The sequence below is a fragment of the Nerophis ophidion genome, linkage group LG03, assembly GCF_033978795.1.
Source record: "Nerophis ophidion isolate RoL-2023_Sa linkage group LG03, RoL_Noph_v1.0, whole genome shotgun sequence".
In the NCBI taxonomy this organism is placed as follows: domain Eukaryota; kingdom Metazoa; phylum Chordata; class Actinopteri; order Syngnathiformes; family Syngnathidae; genus Nerophis; species Nerophis ophidion.
In genome coordinates, this window is record NC_084613.1 from 62,258,592 (window position 1) to 62,281,485 (window position 22,894).

The 22,894-nt window shown below is 38.6% G+C and overlaps 1 protein-coding gene across 1 annotated transcript; it reads left to right on the forward strand.

Annotated features, from left to right (window-relative positions):
- The first annotated feature begins 1,203 nt into the window (after positions 1–1,203).
- ivd (isovaleryl-CoA dehydrogenase) lies at positions 1,204–22,161 on the forward strand. The gene is made up of 13 exons (XM_061895833.1): positions 1,204–1,300; positions 1,368–1,502; positions 8,858–8,947; positions 9,075–9,126; positions 9,209–9,378; positions 9,451–9,544; positions 14,615–14,745; positions 14,842–14,938; positions 15,021–15,114; positions 15,205–15,286; positions 15,360–15,464; positions 17,254–17,326; positions 21,802–22,161. Exons 2-13 carry the CDS (start codon positions 1,371–1,373, stop codon positions 21,933–21,935), a joined length of 1,254 nt encoding a protein of 417 aa, XP_061751817.1. The 5' UTR covers positions 1,204–1,300; positions 1,368–1,370; the 3' UTR covers positions 21,936–22,161.
- The last annotated feature ends 733 nt before the right edge of the window (positions 22,162–22,894 follow it).

Consider the following 22,894-nt stretch of genomic DNA (forward strand, 5'->3'; position numbering starts at 1 on the left):
ACTTTTATTAGTAGATTGCACAGTACAGTACATATTCCGTACAATTGACCTCTAAATCAGTGGTTCTCAACCTTTTTTCAGGGATGTACCCCTTGTGAACATATTTTTAATTCAAGTACCCCCTAATAAGAGCAAAGCATTTTTGGTTGGAAAAAAAGAGATAAAGAAGTAAAATACAGCACTATGTCATCCGTTTCTGAATTATTAAATTGTATAACAGTGCAAAATATTGCTCATTTGTAGTGGTCTTTCTTGAACTATTTGGAAAAAAAGACGAAAATAACTAAAAACTAGTTGAAAAATAAACAAGTGATTCATATAAATAAAAATTTCTACACATAGAAGTAATCATCAACTTAAAGTGCCCTCTTTGGGGATTATAATAGAGATCCATTTGGATTCATGAACTTAATTCTGAACATTTCTTCACAAAAAAAGAAATATTTCGCATCAATATTATTGGAACATGTCCACCAAAAAATCTAGCTGTCAACACTGAATATTGCATTGTTGCATTTCTTTGCACAATTTATGAACTTAAATTCATATTTAGTTGAAGTATTATTCAATAAATATATTTATAAAGGATTTTCGAATTGTTGCTATTTTTAGAATATTTTTTTTTTTAAATCTCACGTACCCCTTGGCATACCTTCAAGTACCCCCAGGGTTACGCGTACCCCGATTTGAGAACCACTGCTCTTACAAAATTAAACAGCATTACTAACCGTCCGGAATTTTAGCGTGGTTTATCTTTATACCCTTTACCGTTACATCCCTAACATATACACATACATATATACACTTGTAGACATTACATATATATATATACATAATGTATTAGGGCTGTCAATGTTAACGTGTTAACACATGTGATTAATAAAAAAAATTATTGCGTTACCATAAATGAATTGATTGAGACTTTTATTGGTAGATTGCACAGTGCAGTACATATTCCGTACAAATGACCACTAAATGGTAACACCCGAATAAGATTTTCAACTTGTTTAAGTCGGGGTCCACGTTAAATTAATTAATGTTGCGTTATTTAAGTTTAGTTGAAAAACATTACTACTCTCTCTCCATCCATTCAATGAATAACCCCAATAACATTTTGTTAACTTTTATTTATTTTAAATGTATAGAATCAACATGCTCTTCAATACTATTGTGTTTACTGTCACTATGTGGGCACCTGCTCAGTTATGATTCCAAAAGAAGTATGTGTTATACCAACTCCAACATCTAGAGGGCGATAAAACGCTCACACCCTTGTTAGCAACGCGGCTAAAGTGGCAGAGTGAGACCTCTATTTTTCCTCCCGTTTCGGACGCGTCGCTTATAACTTTTTAAATTGTTTTATCCAGAACATGTTTGCCATCAAAAGTGGTCTTCGCCTCTGCCCCAGGCTGTCCATCCCCGCGCTGCTGAGGCGAGGATGTGCCTCTGCTGCTATCCCGGTGGACGATGTGGTGAATGGACTCACGGACGAGCAGATTCAGGTTAGCCGCAGCTGCTAAGATAACATGACAATTGACAACACACACAAAGTTCTCCCATTTTTCTGCTGGAAAAAGAGTCGCGTTAAGTTCTCGTAACTAAGTCACTCCGTGCTGTTAGTTTGACGGACACGGAATGACTTATTCAATATAATATTTAAGCCACATGGATGTTTGACCTAACGTTAGCTATTGGGGCACAGAAGCACCTTGTACTAGTATAGTAGTCTAGCTGGCTAAACTCCGTTGTTATAAAAGTTTGTCAACTTAATCGAAGGAAGTACTAAATCCAAAGCTGTTCAGGTCATGCATGCCTTCTTTTGAAGGTTGACACGGTGTCTGTTCTGTGAGCACTCGGTGCAAGTGGGTGGGTTTCATAACAATCATTTGATTGGGTGACATTGTCCGCCATGCCTGGCATTTAAAACGTTGGAAGAAAACGTAATTTACTTTATTTTCATCAAGACATGTCAAATCATTTGTGTGAAATTGAGGTAAACGCGTTTTTCTTTATTTCTTGAACAATGCAACAGATTGAACAAGGATATGGGGTCAAACTGCATTCTATGTGTCAGGTTTAAGCACCGAACTATCTATTAAACAGAACAAGAGGCAAGCAATCAGGCAAAGAGACAGAGTTAAATTTTGCTCATGGGGAGAACTCATGGTGTTGAACACTCAGTTAAAGTCTACTCCCACGCTCTAAGGCAGTGGTTCTCAACCTTTTTTTCAGTGATGTACCCTCTGTCAGTAACTACAGTTTGTCACTACATCTTTAAGTGCAAGTTAAAACAATACCATGCAAAGCGAAAACCATTTATCAACAACACCTAGCAACGCCGGCCGCTTGGCTGGGTCCGAGCTCATCTAGGATGGACTTATGTAAAGTGGAAAATTGTTCTGTGGTCTGACGAGTCCACATTTCAAATTGTTTCTGGAAACTTTGGATGTCGTGTTCTCCGGACCAAAGAGGAAAATAACTATCCGGACTGTTATAGGCGCAAAGTTCAAAAGCCAGCATCTGCGATGGTATGGGGGGTATTAGGTGCCCAAGGCATGGGTAACTTTACACATCTGTGAAGGCACCATTAATGCTGAAAGGAACATACAGGTTTTGGAGCAACATATTCTGCCATCCAAGCAACATCTTTTTTATTGACGCCCCTGCTTATTTCAACAACAGCACGGCTTTGTAGTAAAAGAGTGCGGGTACTTAACTGGCCTGCCTGTTGTCCAGACGTGTCTCCCATTGAAAATGTGTGGTGCATTATGAAGTGAGAAATACCACAATGGAGACCCCGGACTGTTGAACAACTTAGGCTCTACATCAAGCAAGAATGGGAAAGAATTCCTCCTGAAAGGTTTCAAAAATTGGTTTCCTCAGTTCCCTAACATTTACTGAGTGTTGCTAAAAGGAAAGGTGATGCATCACAGCGGTAGAAATGCCCCTGTGCCGACTTTTTTTGCAATGTGTTGGTGCCAATAAATTCTAAGTTAATGATTTTTTGTAAAAAAAAAAATATGTTTCTCAATTAAAACATTAAATATTTTGTCTTTGCAGTCTATTGAATTGAATATAAGTTGAAAAGGTTTTGCAAATCATTGTATTCTGTTTTCATTTACGATTTACACAACGTGCCAACTTCACTAGTTTTGGGTTTTGTATTTAGACCCACAGGTGTTGCTAATTTCAATGACTGGACAGGTGATAGAAGAATAAATATACGTTTCTAGATGAAGTGACATCAAAGTTTCTCCTTAATGAGTGGTGCTGGGTTAGGCTGCAGCTCCAAGAGCGACAAGCGGTAGAAAATGGATGCAAAATTATCGCCGCCAAATCTTAAAAACAAGTAGGGTTTTTATTTGTGTTAAGAAATAAAATGAATTTGATAATGTATTGTGGTCTCCAGAAGAAGTCATTTTACAAAAAAAGACTGCAACATTATTACTTTTAATAATTTAAAGTTGCTATTTCATCAAGAGGAGGACATACAAGCAATATGTTGAAACATGGGAACAAACAGCATGCAATGAATGTCACGTTTTTGAACCGCGACGATCTCATCCCAGGCAGCAGCTGTCATCTGACGTAAAAAAAACAGGTACTAATACAGCCGATAATGTTAGTACTATTACCTGTTAAATTGAAATTAATGCCTTCTCATTTAGATGAGCATGAGGAGACTTATTCTGACTGCTTTGGAGGCTGGCAGTATTTGCTTCCGTTCACAAAGAGTACAACTCGGCCAGGAATGACAAATATCACAGAGCAGTGACTAAGTTTGTGGTCAAAAGCTTACAACAATTTGCCACACAGATGCTCCTTCGGTAGATGAATGTTCAATCGTAGTATGAGAAAAGTTGCATGTTTTCCGCCAACCATATTTTCGCTCGGTCATTATATTATACAGATGAAACTCATCAAATTAGAATACTGTACAAAAGTCCATTCATATCAACAAGTCAACTTCAAATGTGAAACTAATATGTGATATTACATGCAAAGTGACATAATGCAAGCATATATTTAATACAACTTTGATGATCATGGCTTACCGTTTTTTTAAATTGAGATGTTCAATTTAATATTAACATTGTATCAAAAGAAGGTTTGAAATATCTTATGTTGCATGCCATGAGCCCATGTCATTAAATTAGTTTCACCTTGTAAATCTAAACAAACCTTTGCACTATATATTGTACAGTATATTTTCTAGGTAGATGACAAATTATTTTTTAAAGTTGTTCAAATGTTAGGAAATGTTACATACTTGTGTAATTTCCACATGTATTATTTTGTTACATTTTACAGAATCATTTTTTTTTTTTTTATATATTTTTTTGCGTTTTTATCTACCGTATCCTGTGTGCCTCTTAAGAGCTCACTGTAAGGTCATGTTAGCTCTAAAGTTAACAAACACATAGTCACAGGTCAGATTGTTATGGGATACACACTGTATCCTGTCAGTAAATAGGAGTTAAACCAAGAAATGTCTAAATCTATCATACCAATACGTGTTTTGATACGTTCTTATAGAATGTTATGATCGACTGTTATGAAAGCAGTGCTAAGATCAAGTAACAGCAACATGGATGACGCATCATCTTCCATAGTTGGCAATAGATCATTAGTCATTTTTGCCAGGGCTGTCTCAGCAGATCAATTTGCCCTGAAACCGGACCGAAAGGGTTCACAGACATTGTTAGACACTAAGAGTTCATTTAGCTGCTGTGCAACAATTTTTTTGAGGATTTTTGAGATAAAAGGAAGGTGGTAGTTTACCATGAGGTCAGGATCGAGGTTTGGTCTCTTGAGCAGAGGATGAATTGCTGATTTTTTTTAATGCTAGGGGAACAGAACCAGAGGAAAGTGATAAGTTAATATTATTTAGCACTCAAGGTCCTAATATTACTAACAGCTCCTTGATAAGTTTTCCAGGAAGTGGGTCAAGTAAACATGCTGTTTGTTTTGTTCCATTTACAACTTGCAAGAGTTCAAAAAGAGAGATTATTTTGGAGGGCGAGATCTGTCGTCCATACATTCGCATCTGCGTTAATCGAACCCAGTTAGAGCTGGGACGCGTTATCCTTAATCTCATTTCTAATGAGTTAAATTTTCTTAGTAAAATTTTTCATAAACTCATCAGCCGAGTCGGTACTTTGAGAAGTTTCTTGTTGGGTTAGCGATGCCACTGTATTGGACAAATATTTAGGATCGTTTTCATTGAGGCGGTTGAGATTGGAATAGTAATTAGTTTTAGCTAAAGTAAGCGCGTGTTTACACGTTAATCTGCTTTCTCTGAATGTCTCAATTTAGTTTGCCAAATATGTAAACAATCATTTGAGTTAGATTTGAAAAAAATAACTTGAGCTGTTTTGTTGATATTCTTCACATTAAAGTCACTGTAACACTAACCACACTAAATAAAGTACATTATATATACTCGAAGTGCACCTACATTTACAAATTACGTTATTTGGGATAAACTAAAAAAGGCAATACAATTATGCAGGATGAAGGTTGAGCACTCATGCCGTCAACTTAATGCTAAAGTACAATTGACTCGCTTATTGACAAGCTAACTGAAATTTAGCATGGATAATTGCAGGGCACATATACTGAATATAAACAATAATTCACACTAAAATTCATATCTATGAATGATTTGAGTTAGTTAAAGTACCAATGATTGTCACACATACACTAGGTGTGGCGAAACTTGGCCTCTGCATTTGACCCATCCCCTTGTTCACCCCCTGGGAGGTGAGGGGAGCAGTGGGCAGCATCGGTGCCCTGCCTGGGAATCATTTTTGGTGGTTTAACACCCAATTCCAACCCTTGATGCTGAGTGTCAAGCAGGGAGGTAATGGGTCCCATTTTTATGGTCTGTGGTATGACTTGGCCGGGGTTTGAACTCACAACCTACCGATCTCAGGGCGGACACCCTAACCACTAGGCCACTGAGTAGGTAGTCTCCAAGTCTCCAATGAACCTAACACATATTTTTGGAATGTGGGAGGAAAAACCACACATGCTTGGGGACAAATACACACTCCACACAGTGATGTACAAGCGGAGGTTCGAAGACGCACACGGTGAATGTTCGACGTTATTGTCGGTATAATGTCAAAAGATTTAGGGTCGTTTATACTGGCTTCGAACAAGAAATTTAATAATTAGCTTATAATTCTCTTCAACTTTCTCTCCTTACTTTTGCGGGGTGTCGACTCATTTAGGTTCGCGACCAGATGAGGTGCTTCTGACAGGCGATTTAGATGCACTGGATGTTTTGTTTTGTTTTCAAAATAAAGTAAAAAAAAAAATTGTTTTCGAATAAAATAAACTTATTTTGAAGGTGTGGTAGCGGACATTTTGCGGGGTGTTGCGCCACTATCTTTTACATGTAAGGGAAACTCTGCTTGCATTATTAAATATAATGATTACATTGCATTATGATTATTTTGATTACAAACCCCGTTTCCATATGAGTTGGGATATTGTGTTAGATGTAAACATAAACGGAATATAATGATTTGCAAATCCTTTTCAACCCATACTCAATTGAATGCACTACAAAGACAAGATATTTGAAGTTCAAACTCATAAACATTTTTTTTTTTTGCAAATAATAATTAACTTAAAATTTCATGGCTGTAACACATGCCAAAGTAGTTGGGAAATGGCATGTTCACCACTGTGTTACATCACATTTTCTTTTAACAACACTCAATAAACGTTTGGGAACTGAGGAAAGTAATTATTGAAGCTTTGAAAGTTGAATTCTTTCCTATTCCGGTTTTATGTAGAGTTTCAGTCCTATTTTACGCTTCATAATGCGCCACACATTTTCGATGGGAGAGAGGCCTGGACTGCAGGCGGGACAAGAAAGTACCCACACTCTTTTTTTACAAAGCCAAGCTGTTGAAACACTTGTCTTGCTGAAATAAGCAGGGGCGTCCATGACAACGTTGCTTGGATGACAACATATGTTGCTCCAAAACCTTTATGGACCTTTCAGCATTAATGGTGCCTTCACAGATGTGTAAATTACCCATGCCTTGGGCACTAATACACCCCCATACCATCACATGTGCTGGCTTTTGAACTTTGCACCTACAACAATCCCAGTGGTTATTTTCCTTTTTGAATTGGAGGAAACCACGTCCTCTGTTTCCAAATATAATTTGAAATGTGGACTCGTCAGAACACCTTTCCACTGTGCATCAGTCCATCTTAGGTGAGCTCGGGCCCAGCCAAGCCGGCGGCGTTTCAGGATATTGTTGATAAATGGGTTTGGCTTTGCATAATAGAGTTTTAACTTGCACTTACAGATTTAGCGACCAACTGTAGTTACTGACTGTGGTTTTATGAAGTGTTCCTGAGCACATGTAGTGATATCCTTTACACACTGATGTCGGTTTTTGATGCAGTACCGCCTGAGGGATCAAAAGTCTGTAATATCATCGCTTACGTGCAGTGATTTCTCCAGATTCTCTGAACTTTTTGATGATTTTACGGACCGTAGATGGTTAAATCCCTAAATTCCTTGCAATAGCTCGTTGAGAAATGTTGTTCTAAAACTGTTCGACAATTTGCTTTCAAAGTGGTGACCTTCACCCCATCCTTGTTTGTGAATTACTTAGCATTTCATAGAAGCTGCTTTTATACCCAATCATGGCACCCAACTGTTCCCAATTAGCCTGTTCACCTGTTCACCTGTGGGATGTTCCATATAAGTGTTTGATGAGCATTCCTCAACTTTATCAGTATTTATTGCCACCTTTCCCAACTTCTTTGTCACGTGTTGCTGGCATCAAATTCTACAGTTAATGATTATTTGCAAAAAAAAAAAATGTTTATCAGTTTGAACATCAAATATGTTGTCTTAGTTGCATATTCAACTGAATATGGGTTTAAAATGATTTGAAAATCATTGTATTCCATTTATATTTACATATAACACAATTTCCCAACTCATGGAAACGGAGTTTGTACATTATACTGTGTGAATATTAAAGTTAAAGTACCAATGATTGTCTCACAAAAACACACACACACACACACTAGGTGTGGTGAAATTTGTCCTCTGCATTTGACCCATTCCCCTGATCACCTCATGGGAAGTGAGGGGAGCAGTGAGCAGCAGCAATGCCGCTCTCGGGAATCATTTATGGTGATCTAACCCCCAATTCCAACCCTTGATGCTGAGTGCCAAGTAGGGAGGCAATGGGTCCCATTTTTTTATTGTCTTTGGTATGACTCGGCCGGGGTTTGAACTCACAACCTACCGATCTCAGGGCGGACACATTAACAACTAGGCCACTGAGTAGGTTCATGTGAGTGTGAATGTTGTCTATCTGTGTTGGCCCTGCGATGAAGTGGCGACTTGTACAGGGTGTACCCCGCCTTCCGCCCGAATGCGGCTGAGAGAGTCCAACACCCCCTGTGACCCCGAAAAGGACAAGCGGTAGAAAATAGATGGATGTTATTTTTTAAAAAGTAGTTTTTATCGGGTATTTCTTCAGTTTAAGAGTATGATGTAGAAAAAAGCTCTTCAGTCTGTGTCCATGAAGCCAAAAACTAAATATTTGCATTTTGTTCTTATGTGTGGCATCTTGAGACAAGAATATGATGCTTGACAGTCCATATATATATATGTAGCAAATCTTCATTCACTCTTTATTTTTGTAGTTTCATGCATTTGTATGTATAAAATATAAAAACTGCAAATCAAAACGTAAATTAAGATTTTGGTGAGAAAAATCGCAATGAGTTTTTTCTCAAAATCGTGCATCTTTAGTGTATATCAGTAATATCTGTCAAGTTAAACCTTTTTTGTTGTCGTTCTCTTGCGCAGCTCAGGGAAACAGTTCGCAGATTCTGTGCAGAAAAACTAGCACCACATGCTGACGAGATAGACAAGCAGAATGAATTTGCAGGAATGCGGGTGAGTTGCTATGCTTTTAAGTGCACAATGCGTAGATACCCTGGAGCAAGGTCTTTATTGTAGTAATGAGAATATCACAAGTTGTTGACGCACAGAGAGGATACATGTTGTGTTTTGGGTGAGACAGGAATTCTGGAAAGATATGGGTGAGATGGGACTGCTTGGCATTACTGCGCCAGGTAAGATATTCTTAATTTAATCATTTTTGTATTCATATGTTTTCATTTACTCAGTGAAATTTCTTCCCTGCTTTACTTTCAGCGGAGATCGGAGGCACGGGATTGGGCTACCTCGATCATGTCATCGTTATGGAGGAAATCTCTCGAGTGTCAGCAGCCATCGCTCTGAGCTATGGTGCCCACTCCAACCTGTGCGTCAACCAGATGGTGCGACACGCCAATGAAAAACAGAAAGAGAAGTACATGCCTAAGGTAAGAATGTATATGCTTATGTTTAAAGAATGGCTACACTATGATCTTTTGTTAGTTACATTTTTTTTACAGTTAATGACTGGAGAGCACGTGGGTGCCTTGGCCATGAGTGAAAACAATTCCGGCTCTGATGTTGTGTCTATGAAACTAAACGCAAAGAAGAAAGGTATACTTCATTCTTAGTTATCTCTAAGGTCTAACACAATGTTTGACATTCAAACCAACTTCCCCATAATAAAAATAATGAATAGTTTACACAATACTTTTTCCAGGTCTGTTGCCATCATAAAAGCTTAATTAACTGTGCATGTTCTGCCAACTCTTCCTCCTGACTTACGTTAAAAATTGATTGTGATGTTTGTGTAGATGTAAAATACTATAGTGTTTGGCTGGTCATTGCAAGAATGATGACAATGTTGTTGATTAATAACATTTCTTGCGGTGACAATTGTTATGTGGGATGAATTCCACAACAAACAGTTCCTAACATTGTGACGTTATGTTGATGTGACTGTGAAACATACGATCTGGGATCAACAGAGAGTTTTTTTTCTGAAAACTAACTGGGTGGTTCTATTTTGTTCATGTGTTGCTGCCCCGCTCTATCCGTCTGTGCAAAATTACTGTTGCGTTGCACCGACATCAGGTAAAAATAGAAGCCTTGCGTATTTGCCCCAGAAACCTCCAAAGCTTAGGAGCTGGTGGCAGTTGACACACAATTGACCAGAGTGTAAACTAGCGATGTAACAGTAAAAAATGTAATAACGACAAGTGGTACTGTTTTAAAAATAAAATTATTGAAAAACCGCATTGATAGCTGCACTTTGATAAACTCACGAACTGACAGGGACAGGCACCAGCTCGTTAGCTTAAATGTTAACATGAAAGCAAAATAAATTAACGTGTTTTCCTATTAAGAAACAACACACTTCAATACAAACTTATATAAACACATTGCTGTCTGAGCAACTAAGCTATTTAATTGTGCACATTGAACCTGTGAGATGTTCCCTCTTAGGACAGATTGTTCTATAATCAGAGGAAAACAGGACAGAGGTGTTTTTTACGGTGTGTTCAAGGACAGCTGAACAGAGTAGGATGCCAGAAAATAATAAGAATTATACATCTTATTTGCAACACACTTTTAATTGAAATACATCTTGAAGTTCTACAGCACAAACTATATTTAAAACAATAAAAAGTTAGCCATCAAAACAGATAAAATAGAAATACTGAAACACTATCAGTGAACCTTAAAAAACACAAATCATGCAAAATAGTGGGTTTTCTAATAGTGTGGTGAGTAAGGAGAGGAAATATGATGTTTTTGTTGGGGGTATGGGCAATGGGTCTACTAATGACCAGGCCGCTGATCCGTGACAATTGAGTTGCTTTATGATTAGTTTTGCAGGACACAACTCAACTTCTACTGCACTCTCTACCGCTCGCTCTCCTTACTTGTATTGGGGACGACTTGGCGTTGGGGGAGTGGCCATGCCAGCAACCTGAGGGTTCCTGGTTCGATCCCCACCATCTACCAACCTCGTCCCGTCCGTTGTGTCCATGGGCAAGACACTTCCCCCTAGCTCCTGATGGGTCGTGGTTAGGGCCTTGCATGGCAGCTCCCGCCATCATTGTGTAAACAAATGTGTGTGTGAATGTGGAAATAGTGTCAAAGCACTGTGAGTACCTTGAAGGTAAAAACGCGCTATACAATTACAACCCATTTATTCTTTTAATCGATGAAAGCAAAATAATTTGGTCAAAAGATTTCAATGTGTGTGTATAACTACTTTTTGAGTACATTCAGCAATATCAAGATAATGATACGTTTTTTGTTTTTTTTCACGATAACCATTGTATGACATTTTTATATCTTTACATACCAAGTGGAAATCAGTTACGCAGCTGTTTCAGAGTCCAGCTGAACTGAATCAGGAATTTAGGGCAAAAGGCCGTGTTTTGGAATAAAATCTCCAACCACATGGGTGGCATTTAAAAAAATGTCTGCCTACATAAAAATCCATATATTGTCAGTCATGCTCACTTTGTCCAATCAGAAGCCTGAAAAGCAATCGCAGCTGACTTGGTTGCACATTATACTGCCTCTATTGATCAATATAGTGACATATTAGATGATGTATTCAATGATTTAGTGATGAGTCAAACCATATTGAAAAATTGCGGCATTACTAAGCCCCAGGAGTAATACCTAATGTGTCCCTCAAACCTTCAATTTGTGTGTCATTTGAGGTGGACAAATGTGCAGCTGCTGTGTAAATTGACTGTGAAGCACCAAACTTTCATACACCTCAGCTTGTGCCGAATAAGTCAGGAGTGGTTTGACATTGGTTTTCGTCACCATCATTGAATTAAATGGAACTAAGAAAAAACAAAGATTTCAAAGTTTGGAATCATTTTGGTCTTTTTGCGTCATTTCGTGTAAATGCTCTTCTTTTCTGGGTTACTATTTGGCTCATTGACCAGAATTGCACGTTTTGTGTTCCTGCACAGCTATAAAACTAAAGCAATTATTTTTGCTATTAAGGTTATTTGCCGGTCAAATGTAGTTACTTTTTTAATCCAGCAAATTGCCATTATGCAACACCTACACAATATCAGTGCAGTGTCAATACAGCTTGTAAGTGTGCCATAAACTCACTTACGCATCATTTACTTTATTACTACAATGACATGACAGCGCCGTTGTTTTTTTTAATCGCCCTTGCGTGCTTTAAGGCCGACACCAGCCAGTTATGTTATTATAAAATAGTTTCAATGACAACGTCAGATTGTCATTTATATGCAATTTCATTTTGTATTTTTTTCTGCATGTATGTTTGATGTGTTTTGTGTTCCTATTTTTGGGTGTCTAGACTTAAAGGCCTACTGAAACCCACTGCTACCGACCACGCAGTGTGATAGTTTATATATCAATGATGAAATCTTAACAACTCTCTCCTTTGAGTCACACATTAAAAGCGTTACTAAAACGGCCTTCTTTCATCTCCGTAATATCGCTAAAATTCACTCCATTTTGTCCACTAAAGACGCCGAGATCATTATCCATGCGTTTGTTACGTCTCGTCTCGATTACTGTAACGTATTATTTTCGGGTCTCCCCATGTCTAGCATTAAAAGATTACAGCTGGTACAAAATGCGGCTGCTAGACTTTTGACAAGAACAAGAAAGTTTGATCATATTACGCCTGTACTGGCTCACCTGCACTGGCTTCCTGTGCACTTAAGATGTGACTTTAAGGTTTTACTACTTACCTATAAAATATTACACGGTCTAGCTCCAGCCTATCTTGCCGATTGTATTGTACCGTATGTCCCGGCAAGAAATCTGCGTTCAAAAGACTCTGGCTTATTAGTGATTCCTAGAGCCCAAAAAAAGTCTGCGGGCTATAGAGCGTTTTCCGTTCGGGCTCCAGTACTCTGGAATGCCCTCCCGGTAACAGTTCGAGATGCTACCTCAGTAGAAGCATTTAAGTCTCACCTTAAAACTCATCTGTATACTCTAGCCTTTAAATAGACCTCCTTTTTAGAGCAGTTGATCTGCCGCTTCTTTTCTTTCTCCTATGTCCCCCCCTCCCTTGTGGAGGGGGTCCGGTCCGATGACCATGGATGAAGTACTGGCTGTCCAGAGTCGAGACCCAGGATGGACCGCTCGTCGGGACCCAGGATGGACCGCTCGCCTGTATCGGTTGGGGACATCTCTACGCTGCTGATCCGCTTGAGATGGTTTCCTGTGGACGGGACTCTCGCTGCTGTCTTGGATCCACTTGAACTGAACTCTCGCGGCTGTGTTGGAGCCACTATGGATTGAACTTTCACAGTATCATGTTAGACCCGCTCGACATCCATTGCTTTCGGTCCCCTAGAGAGGGGGGGTTGCCCACATCTGAGGTCCTCTCCAAGGTTTCTCATAGTCAGCATTGTCACTGGCGTCCCACTGGATGTGAATTCTCTCTGTCCACTGGGTGTGAGTTTTCCTTGCCCATTTGCGGGTTCTTCCGAGGATGTTGTAGTCGTAATGATTTGTGCAGTCCTTTGAGACATTTGTGATTTGGGGCTATATAAATAAACATTGATTGATTGAACATTGTAACAAATGCCAATACGGCCGGGTTAGTTTAGTAAATTGCAATTTTAAATTTCGCGCCAAAGTATCCTACTGAAACGTCGCGGTATGATGACGCGTGCGCGTGACGTCAGCCATTGTAGAGGACATTTTGTTCCAGCACCGTTCCCAGCTATAAGTCGTCTGCTTTCATTGCATAATTCCACAGTATTCTGGACATCTGTGTAGCTGAATCTTTTGCAATTTGTTCAATGAATAATAGAGACGTCAAAGAAGAAAGCTGTAGGTGGGAACCGGTTTATTGCGGCCGCCTTTAGCAACACAAACACAGCTGGTGTTTCATTATTTACATTCCCGAAAGATGACGGTTAAGCTTTACTATGAAACAGAGCGGTCAAGCGAACACGGTTGGATTGGACCACACACACAAAGTACAGTGTATTATGCAGCGACCATTTTGAAAGATCGTGTTTCGAAGAGGGTCCCTTGCGAAAGGCAGAGATGGGCATTGCCACCACCCGTCGACTGGTGCTGAAGAAAGGTGCGGGGCCGACCTTCTGGTTGTACAGGTACGACCATATAATCTCACTAAAACATTAGCAACACATTAAGCAGAAAATGGATTTTCCAGAATTATCTTAGTAAATTTGTCTAATATCTGAATCGCTCCCGCTGTATAGTCTTTTTTTTTTCTCCTAGTCCTTCACTCTGTTTCCTCATCCACGAATCTTTCATCCTCGCTCAAATTAATGGGGAGATTGTCGCTTTATTGGTCCGAATCGCTCTCGCTGCTGGTGGCCATGATTGTAAACAATGTTCAGATGTGAGAAGCTCCACAACCCGTGACGTTACGCGCGTATCGTCTGCTACTTCCGGTACAGGCAAGGCTTTTCTATCTGCACCAAAAGTTGCGAACTTTATCGTTGATGTTCTCTACTAAATCCTTTCAGCAAAAATATGGTAATTTCGCGAAATGATCAAGTATGACACATAGAATGGACCTGCTATCCCCGTTTAAATAAGAAAATCTCATTTCAGTAGGCCTTTAAATCATTTATTGTGAGAAAAAAATACTTCCTCTGACATTTTGGTTCTAACAAATACTGTGGTACCACTTTATTCTGCAACATTTCCGTGTGTGTTCTACAGGTGACTACTATATTCTCAATGGCAACAAGTTCTGGATTACAAATGGACCGGATGCCGATGTCCTGATTGTGTATGCCAAGACTAACCCAGAGGCATATCAAAAAGGCATTACAGCTTTCATTGTTGAGAAGGTGAGACAAGAGCGGCTTAGACGGGGCTTTGGTCAACATGTTTGCGATTGCTTCAACTGTCTGCTCCTCCTACCTCCATGTGCTTCTGTACCCCAGGGGATGCCGGGTTTCTCTACAGCCCAGAAGCTGGACAAATTGGGCATGAGGGGGTCAAATACTTGTGAGCTGATCTTTGAGGACTGCAAAATCCCTGGTTTGTCCCTTAAAGCACACTGTAAAAATAGTAAACAAAGCCTCTTATTTTATTCTGATTCCATGTTCCTGTTTTGCTTCAGAGGAGAACATCTTGGGTCCATTGAACAAGGGCGTTTACGTGATGATGAGCGGTTTAGATCTGGAGAGGCTGGTTCTTGCATCTGGACCTGTTGGGTAAGGAAATATTATGGTTGCTGTTTAATATTTTGACAGCACCTGTCCTGATAAGAATGTCATCTTTAAATAAATTTTGCGACTGTTCAGCATCATGCAGGCAGTTGTGGACTACGCTGTCCCCTATCTACACGTCAGAGAAGCTTTTGGACAGAAGATCGGAGAATTCCAGGTTTGCCCCTTTTTGTCCATTCGATTAAAACACTGCGGAAATGAACCGAAATACGTTCTTTGTTTTTCAATAGCTGATGCAAGGCAAGATGGCTGACATGTACACCAGACTGAGCTCCTGTAGGCAATATTTGTACAACGTGGCCCGGGCCTGCGACAAAGGACACTTCAGCGCCATGGTCAGCCTCTCATCTACTTGACATATAACATTACAGCACAATAACATGTGATTTTGCACCACAGAACTCTTCAATCACAACACTTAACAGTTGATGTTCTACTTTTTGAAAAAACCTTGCCTTCTTCCAAACAGGTTGTTTGGAATTTGAGACTTTAGTGACTATTTTGCCATAGTTACGTCAGCTGATACACCCATATATACGTAGAGGTTTGCCTGCTGTTTTTTATCCAGCTGTAGTCAACAAGTTCTTCTTTTTCTCTCTTTTCTTGTCGTGGGGAAGACATGCTCATACATCCTAAAACCGTCCGTTATTGCCATTTCCAATAAAAAGTAGCGTATAATTCTAACTTATATTTCTCAGTACACTTGATATGGAAGCTTTAAAAACTACAACATGGCTAACATGGAGATAATGCAGTCGAATGGGCTCGGACTGCAGGAGTGCTTCGGCACATAAATAAGACCGCCCACAAAACAGCTCAGGAAGCGACTTGAAGATAGTCTAAAAAACTATATCTATGCAAAATTTTGACCAGAGAACCACCATTACATCTTATGCAGACCAGTGTTTCTTAACCATAGGGCCGTGTTGGGCCATGACCTACAGGGCTGCCAGAAATATCTGTGTCTAAGCCGTGCTCTGTATAGGCCTTAGCGGTACTCAGTTGTAATACACTTTTCCACAACTTTTGGCAGTAATAACAATATCAAATAAACAGAAGAAGCATTGAGCTGCTAAATTCAGAGAACTTTATTTGCGCAAAAAATATGACTCAAGAGATGATGCTGTATTTTCATTTGCACTTTAGTTTTATTAACAGTTTAGTAAAGAAACATAGTCATTACTTATTTAATGTTTTTATTTGCATGTAAATTCCTTTCTGATCTGTTATTTATCAGTGTCTTTCGACGCAGTGTATTTGATTCGTACTTAGTTTTCTAATCAAGTCTGATCCAAGCCTAAGGTTTATGTGTTGAATAAATAGTAATCTTACTGATTAGCACATGCTTTTATATCATTTGAAGTGAAGTTAATTATATAGCACTTTTCTCTAGTGACTCAAAGTGCTACAAAGTGAAACACATTATCATTTAAACCAGTGTGGGTGGCGCTGGTAGAAACTGGGTAAAGTATCTTGCCCAAGGACACAACGGCAGTTACTAAGTTGGCGGAATGAGGATCGAACCTGGAACCCTTATGTTGTTGGCACGGCCCCTCTATCAACCGAGCCACCCCGCCCTATTTGACAATGTTCTAAACTGTTAAACTAGTAACTGTAAGTAGCTTAGATACAAATATTGAATTTGATTAAAATCAAGAGTAAGATTACTAATTCAGTGTTAATATTTGAGTGTGTGTAGTGGAAAAGTTGGGCCTCAAGGTCAAAATTAAAAACACTTACCGGTAATGTAGACCACAACAAAGTGATTTAAATGTTGGAAAAAATCATTACATGACCCCTTTTAAATTAGGTTTTATTTTCTTACTTACAATGCACAAATAGTTGTTTAACTAATTTGTATTGAAGAAAATAAAAAATGACAGCACATTTCAAAATCTTAAAATAAGTGATCATCTTAAATAGTGTGTGTATGTGTGTGGAAGTGTGTCACTGGGTTCATGCAGTCATCCTACAAAAAGAACACCACATCATATTTTTACATCATAGGCAGTTTTGCCAGTGGGAATTAGTCTTGCTCCTGATAATGTCCTAATCTGGCAACAACACCTGACACTTAATCCTACACCAGCGCACAATAATTGTTGCTTCATGTTGCCACTGCAGGACTGCGCTGGAGTGATACTATATTGTGCTGAGAACGCCACGCAGGTTGCGTTGGACGGCATTCAGTGTTTGGGTGAGTCATAAGACCTCTGTTGTATCATTAGCAATCAACAAATCAGTCTAATAACCTTTGTGGACTCTGGATCCACACTGATTGCGTTTTCTGTTTTTGCCCTCGAAACACATTTTTAGACTGTTAAGCGGAAGGTGGCGCTTTTATGCAAAGGCTATTTTAGCCAATTAGAAACCTGAAGATATTTCATCCATTTTTTTATACTCTTTGTTCTCATGTGGGTCATCGGTGAGCTGGGGCCTACCCCAGCTGACTTTTGGACGTGTCACCAGTCAGTCACAAGGCACACTTATAATTGGAAGAAAATAATATACAAAAATCAATTGCGTTGCCCATAAAGATGTAAAACTTAAAAACTAATATTGTCAGCATGTTTGCAATATTCCCCCAATTCAGTTGTGGTGACCAAAAAAGTAGGTAATAATAATCTGTGCGTGTGTGCGTATTTTATGTATATATATTATTTATTTATTTGTTGCGGCTACTCCCTGTTTGTTCATATACATAGTGTACACTAGAGATGAAGAAAAGGATGGATTTTACGATGCATCATGGTTGATACGTGCTCGATTCTAAATCGATGAACAAACGTCCAAACATTGATTATTTATTTATGTTAAATAAACTAACACAGACAGTTCTAAAATGCTGGACACGCACGGAGGTCACTAAGCAGGCTTGAATGTGAAAAAGTGAAACAACGCAATACATTTTTGGGGGATTTTCAATAGAAGTTAATCAGAACCACGTTACAGCCCAGCATAACCAGCTAAAAAGAGAAACTTAGTAAGTAGATCAATAAATCAGAAGAACGAATAATCATTTCTTATACGTATTGTTGCATTTGATCAACTGTATTGTTGAAAATAGAGGTAAACTATTGGTATTGTTCATAATCAATAGCGCTATTTCTATTGGTATTTGTATTGCTCCAGTTGTAGTGTAAAAATGCTCATTGTCATGTCTATATCATTATTTATTTCACTAATTGTTTCTTTGATATCACTTTTAAGATTATATTTGTACACACTGTATCGTATGTGCTGGTGTTGTTCTATTGTTGTTGTTGTTTTTGTTGTCATTGTTGTGTTTGCTGCTGTTGTTGTTTTTGTCTCTCAGTCTAATCCTCCTCTTATCCCCACAATTTCCCACTCTGTCTTCCCTTTTTTCTCTTTCTAACCCCTCCTGCTCCGGCCCGGCTGCACCAAATGATAATACAAATACATTTAATAAAGTCAAATTCAATTAAGGCAACAAGAGAAGTATCCTACACTTCTGTTTTGTAAAGTAAATCTGAACAGCCGATATGGGCATCTACATCAACTATATGATTTGCCTGAGAAGCTGGACAGGACAAAAAAAAAGAAGAACAAATAATATACACACAATGTGGCAACATTGTGAGCTATAGCTATGAATGAATGGATATACGATGCACCTCTTTGTTCTTTGTCTGGGCGTACCGTGGTTATAAAAGACACTAAAATGAAAACAACAAATGTGTGCGCTTGGTAGGCGCATCAGGTGCTCACATACAGTATTTACATCAGCAGCCTTAAATACAAATTATTTTAATATACAATTTACATTTCAAATTATTATATCAAATAATAATAAGGGATGCATAAATAATTTAATTATTGACCACTCTGCACTTGTGTTGAATTTGTGGATTCTGATTGGGCTCTGACATTTAGTTACTGTGCGCTGCCCTTGTGGTCAGTCACACATGCGACATGTGTTGTTCGCAACTACTACTGCATGCGAGCAATGCATCATTTTGCAAATAGACTCAATCACGTCAAATTTGATTCATGTATTGTTCATGTCAACAATGTTCTGTTGTGATTTCATAACTGTTGACACAAACCTGCTTGTCTGTGTGATTCATTCAGCTTGTCGTCTGCCTAAATGGGCTGAAAAAAGAGCGCAAAGTCATTATTTTTCACAGTGATCTGGACTTTTCTACAGAGGCACACACTGTGTCCTGTTTTATGAAGCTGGCATTGTGTGATATCATACATGAGGCACAATGAAATGCACGTCAGCAATCATTTCTTCATTTATACCGCCTGCCAACAGGTTACGCTCGTTTGTAAATGTAAACATCGTAAAAGCAAGATTGATTTGAGGATTTATGGCTAGCAGTGACAAAAAAAAACATGTTTGCTAAAGTTAGTTTACTTTGTTGTTCCGTGGCTATGTGGACATGAACTGGTCAGCGTCATGTACCTTGTGTCTATGCGTCATGAAAAGATTGCATTGCACGAAAGATAAGATCCAAATCCACTTTATTTACATAGCACTATTGACAAAAGGTTTCTAGGGTGCTGCTCATAGAAAACAATACAAAGTGATTCAATTAAAAGCATTTAAAATAACAATAGGTAAAAGAGTCAAATCAGTTAAAAAAAAAATTAAAACACCAAAATACTTAAAATGCCATTAGTGGAGTTCCAGTTGACGCGCCACCGCTCATTATTTGCCAATTTTTGTGGGAAAGTTTGTGATCGCTTGATGCCAATCAATGTCTTGCAATGATAATAACAAAAAATATCACTTGTGGCTCATACTTTGCTGCTTGGTCATTTTGATGACAGGAGGCTACTGCTAGCAGCTACTGCTAACTGTATTTTTGTCCATAAACGGTACAGAGCGGCCCCTCTAAGTTAATATCACCTCCATTGTGGAAAATAAACTTTATTTATTGTAAGTATTGTTGTCACCTTGGAAATGGAGAAAAGGGAAAAAAAATTGACGCATTAGGCAACAGAGCAGCAGACAACAAAAAACACATGTTGGTTAGAGTGTCCGCCCTGGGATCGGTAGGTTGTGAGTTCAAACCCCGGCCGAGTTTGAGACTATATAAATGGGACCCATTCCTCCCTGTTTGGCACTCAGCATTAAGGGTTGGAATTGGAGGTTAAATCATCCAAATGATTCCCGAGCGCGGCCACAGCTGCTGCTCACTGCTCCCCTCACCTCCCAGGGGATGAACAAAGTGATGGTAAAATGCAGAGGACACATTTCACCACACCTCATGTGTTTGTGACAATCATTGGTACTTTAACTTGAAACAACAGAGAAATAGTGCTTAGTTCAATTTAACCAACATGTACATAGAACTGTGTTATAGCAGGAAGCTGAACATAAAAGAAAATTTACAAGTAGATTAATTAGTCTAGTGAGAGAACAATATTATAATAACCGATGTCTTCATGGATTTTTCTGCTGATTATAATTGTGATAAAAATAAAAAATAAAAATAAATCATTTTCTGATCCTACATTCTTTAAAGTCAAATATATTATTTTGGCCAATACTGCCCCGGTAACTATATCGTATTGTACTAAATCACACATTTGTAGAATGAGCCACTACTTACTCACTTCCCAAAATGTAAGCTGATTTCATGGTTCCTTTTTCAGATCACATAGGGCCCACTATACATAAGGAAATCTTTTTTTTTTTGTTAATTTATATGATCGTATCAACTGATTTCACTTATGTATGATCGGCATCAGAATTGGCAAAATAAAAACCCTGATCAGAATACCCTTAGATACCTCTTTCAGAGCAGCACTGTATAAGTATAACTGTTTTTTAAATCATTTTTTCTTTTGTAGCCACAACCAAACTAGCATTTAAAGTTTCCTGAAAAATGTTGGTGATTTTTGGGGAAAATTAATTTGTAAAATGTCTTGTTCCACTACACTAAAAAAAACGTTAGATACAAGAATACATTAGATTGTCATATTAATTGGTTACCCCAAAATATTATAGATGGATTAATTAATTCATGAAATAATCATTTGGTGCATCTCTACTTGACAATTGCTAGTGAGCGTGTATCATTTAGAGCGATGCATTTACTTCAGGTGGGAATTTTTATATACTACTAGTTCACTTCCCAGCTGAAAGCCAATTTCATGGTTCCTTTTTCAGATCATGTAGTCTACAGCGCTCACCATAATCATAAAAAAAAAAGTATACTTGTGATTATATCAGCTGGTCTCACTTATGGATGTGGCAGCATAACATCCTGATCAGAACACCCTTAGTTGCCACCATAGCAAACTGCAAATTAGAAATGACTTTTCACAGCATCAAGGGTAGTTCTCCAGGATGGCAGAGAAAGTAAAACTGCTCTTTAAATAATGGTTCTTGTACGTTCCCTAACCAAACATGCATTTCAAGTTTCAACATTCAACAACATTTTGTATTGTGGGGAAATACGTGTTGTTTCATGGCACTAAAAAACTGTTGGATACAAGAATAAATTAAATCGACAGATTAATTGATTGACAGAAGAATTAATATTTGATTCAAGAGATAACCGTTTGGTGCAGTCCTACTTGACAGTTGCTGGTTAGCGTGTCCCATTTAGAGCGATTTTTCAAAAGTTCCACCTAATGAAGAGCGATCAGAGTACTTGTTACATTATTATACCAGTCTGTCAATTACTCTGTCGCCAGGCGGTAACGGCTACATCAACGACTACCCCATGGGCCGCTTTCTGCGGGATGCAAAGCTGTACGAGATTGGCGCCGGCACCAGCGAAATCCGCCGCCTTATCATCGGACGATCCTTCAACGCCATGTACAAATAGGAACGCCTCTTCACATCCCTTCTGCCTTAACTTCTTTGACTCATTGCTGACTCATCATGTTCATGTACAGTTATTACATTATGCAGTGTAAACATCCCTAGTCAGAAAAAATACAATGTTAGTCATTTCCATATCAGCATTTACTGCTATTACTAATTATGGTGAGATGTTTCTGTTACATTACATTTATGCATTAAAAATGAATTGGCACTTTTTTAACACTCCATTTTCGAAAATCTCTCGTAGTATTTTGTATTGTTGAGAAATAGTTCTTCCTAATTCCTTCGTATGAGAATAACACTGAGGATATTTTCTTTTGGAAATCAAAGCCAGAACGGCGAACCGTGCATGCAAACTGAAACAGAACACTTGTCATATGATAAATGGGTTGTACTTGTATAGCACTTTTCTACCTTCCAGGTACTCAAAGCGCTTTGACACTACTTCCACATTTACCCATTGACACACACATTCACACACTGATGGAGGGAGCTGCCATGCAAGGCGCTAACCAGCACCCATCAGGAGCAAGGGTGAAGTGTCTTGCTCAGGACACAACGGACGTGACGAGGTTGGTACTAGGTGGGGATTGAACCAGGGACACTCGGGTTGCGCACGGCCACTCTTCCACTGCGCCACGCCATCCCCCGGTTAGGCTTCTTTTGGTAGGAAATTACTTTTATGAGTGTTTTATCTTGTTTCACTCAAACCCATCGTGTTAACGTCTCTCTGGATGCATTATAAATATGTAGATGTTTTATTATGTATATGTTTGATGTTTGTTTGCTGTAAAATAAAAATTAGTTTCTAACGCTTTGTGTTATAAATGTACAAAGATAATATATAACAGAGTAGTTGTATATACTGTGTATTTTTAGTTTTTATAACAGTTATTATAAACACTTTAATAAACCAAATATTAGGGGTGTAACGGTACACAAAAATTTCGGTTCGGTACG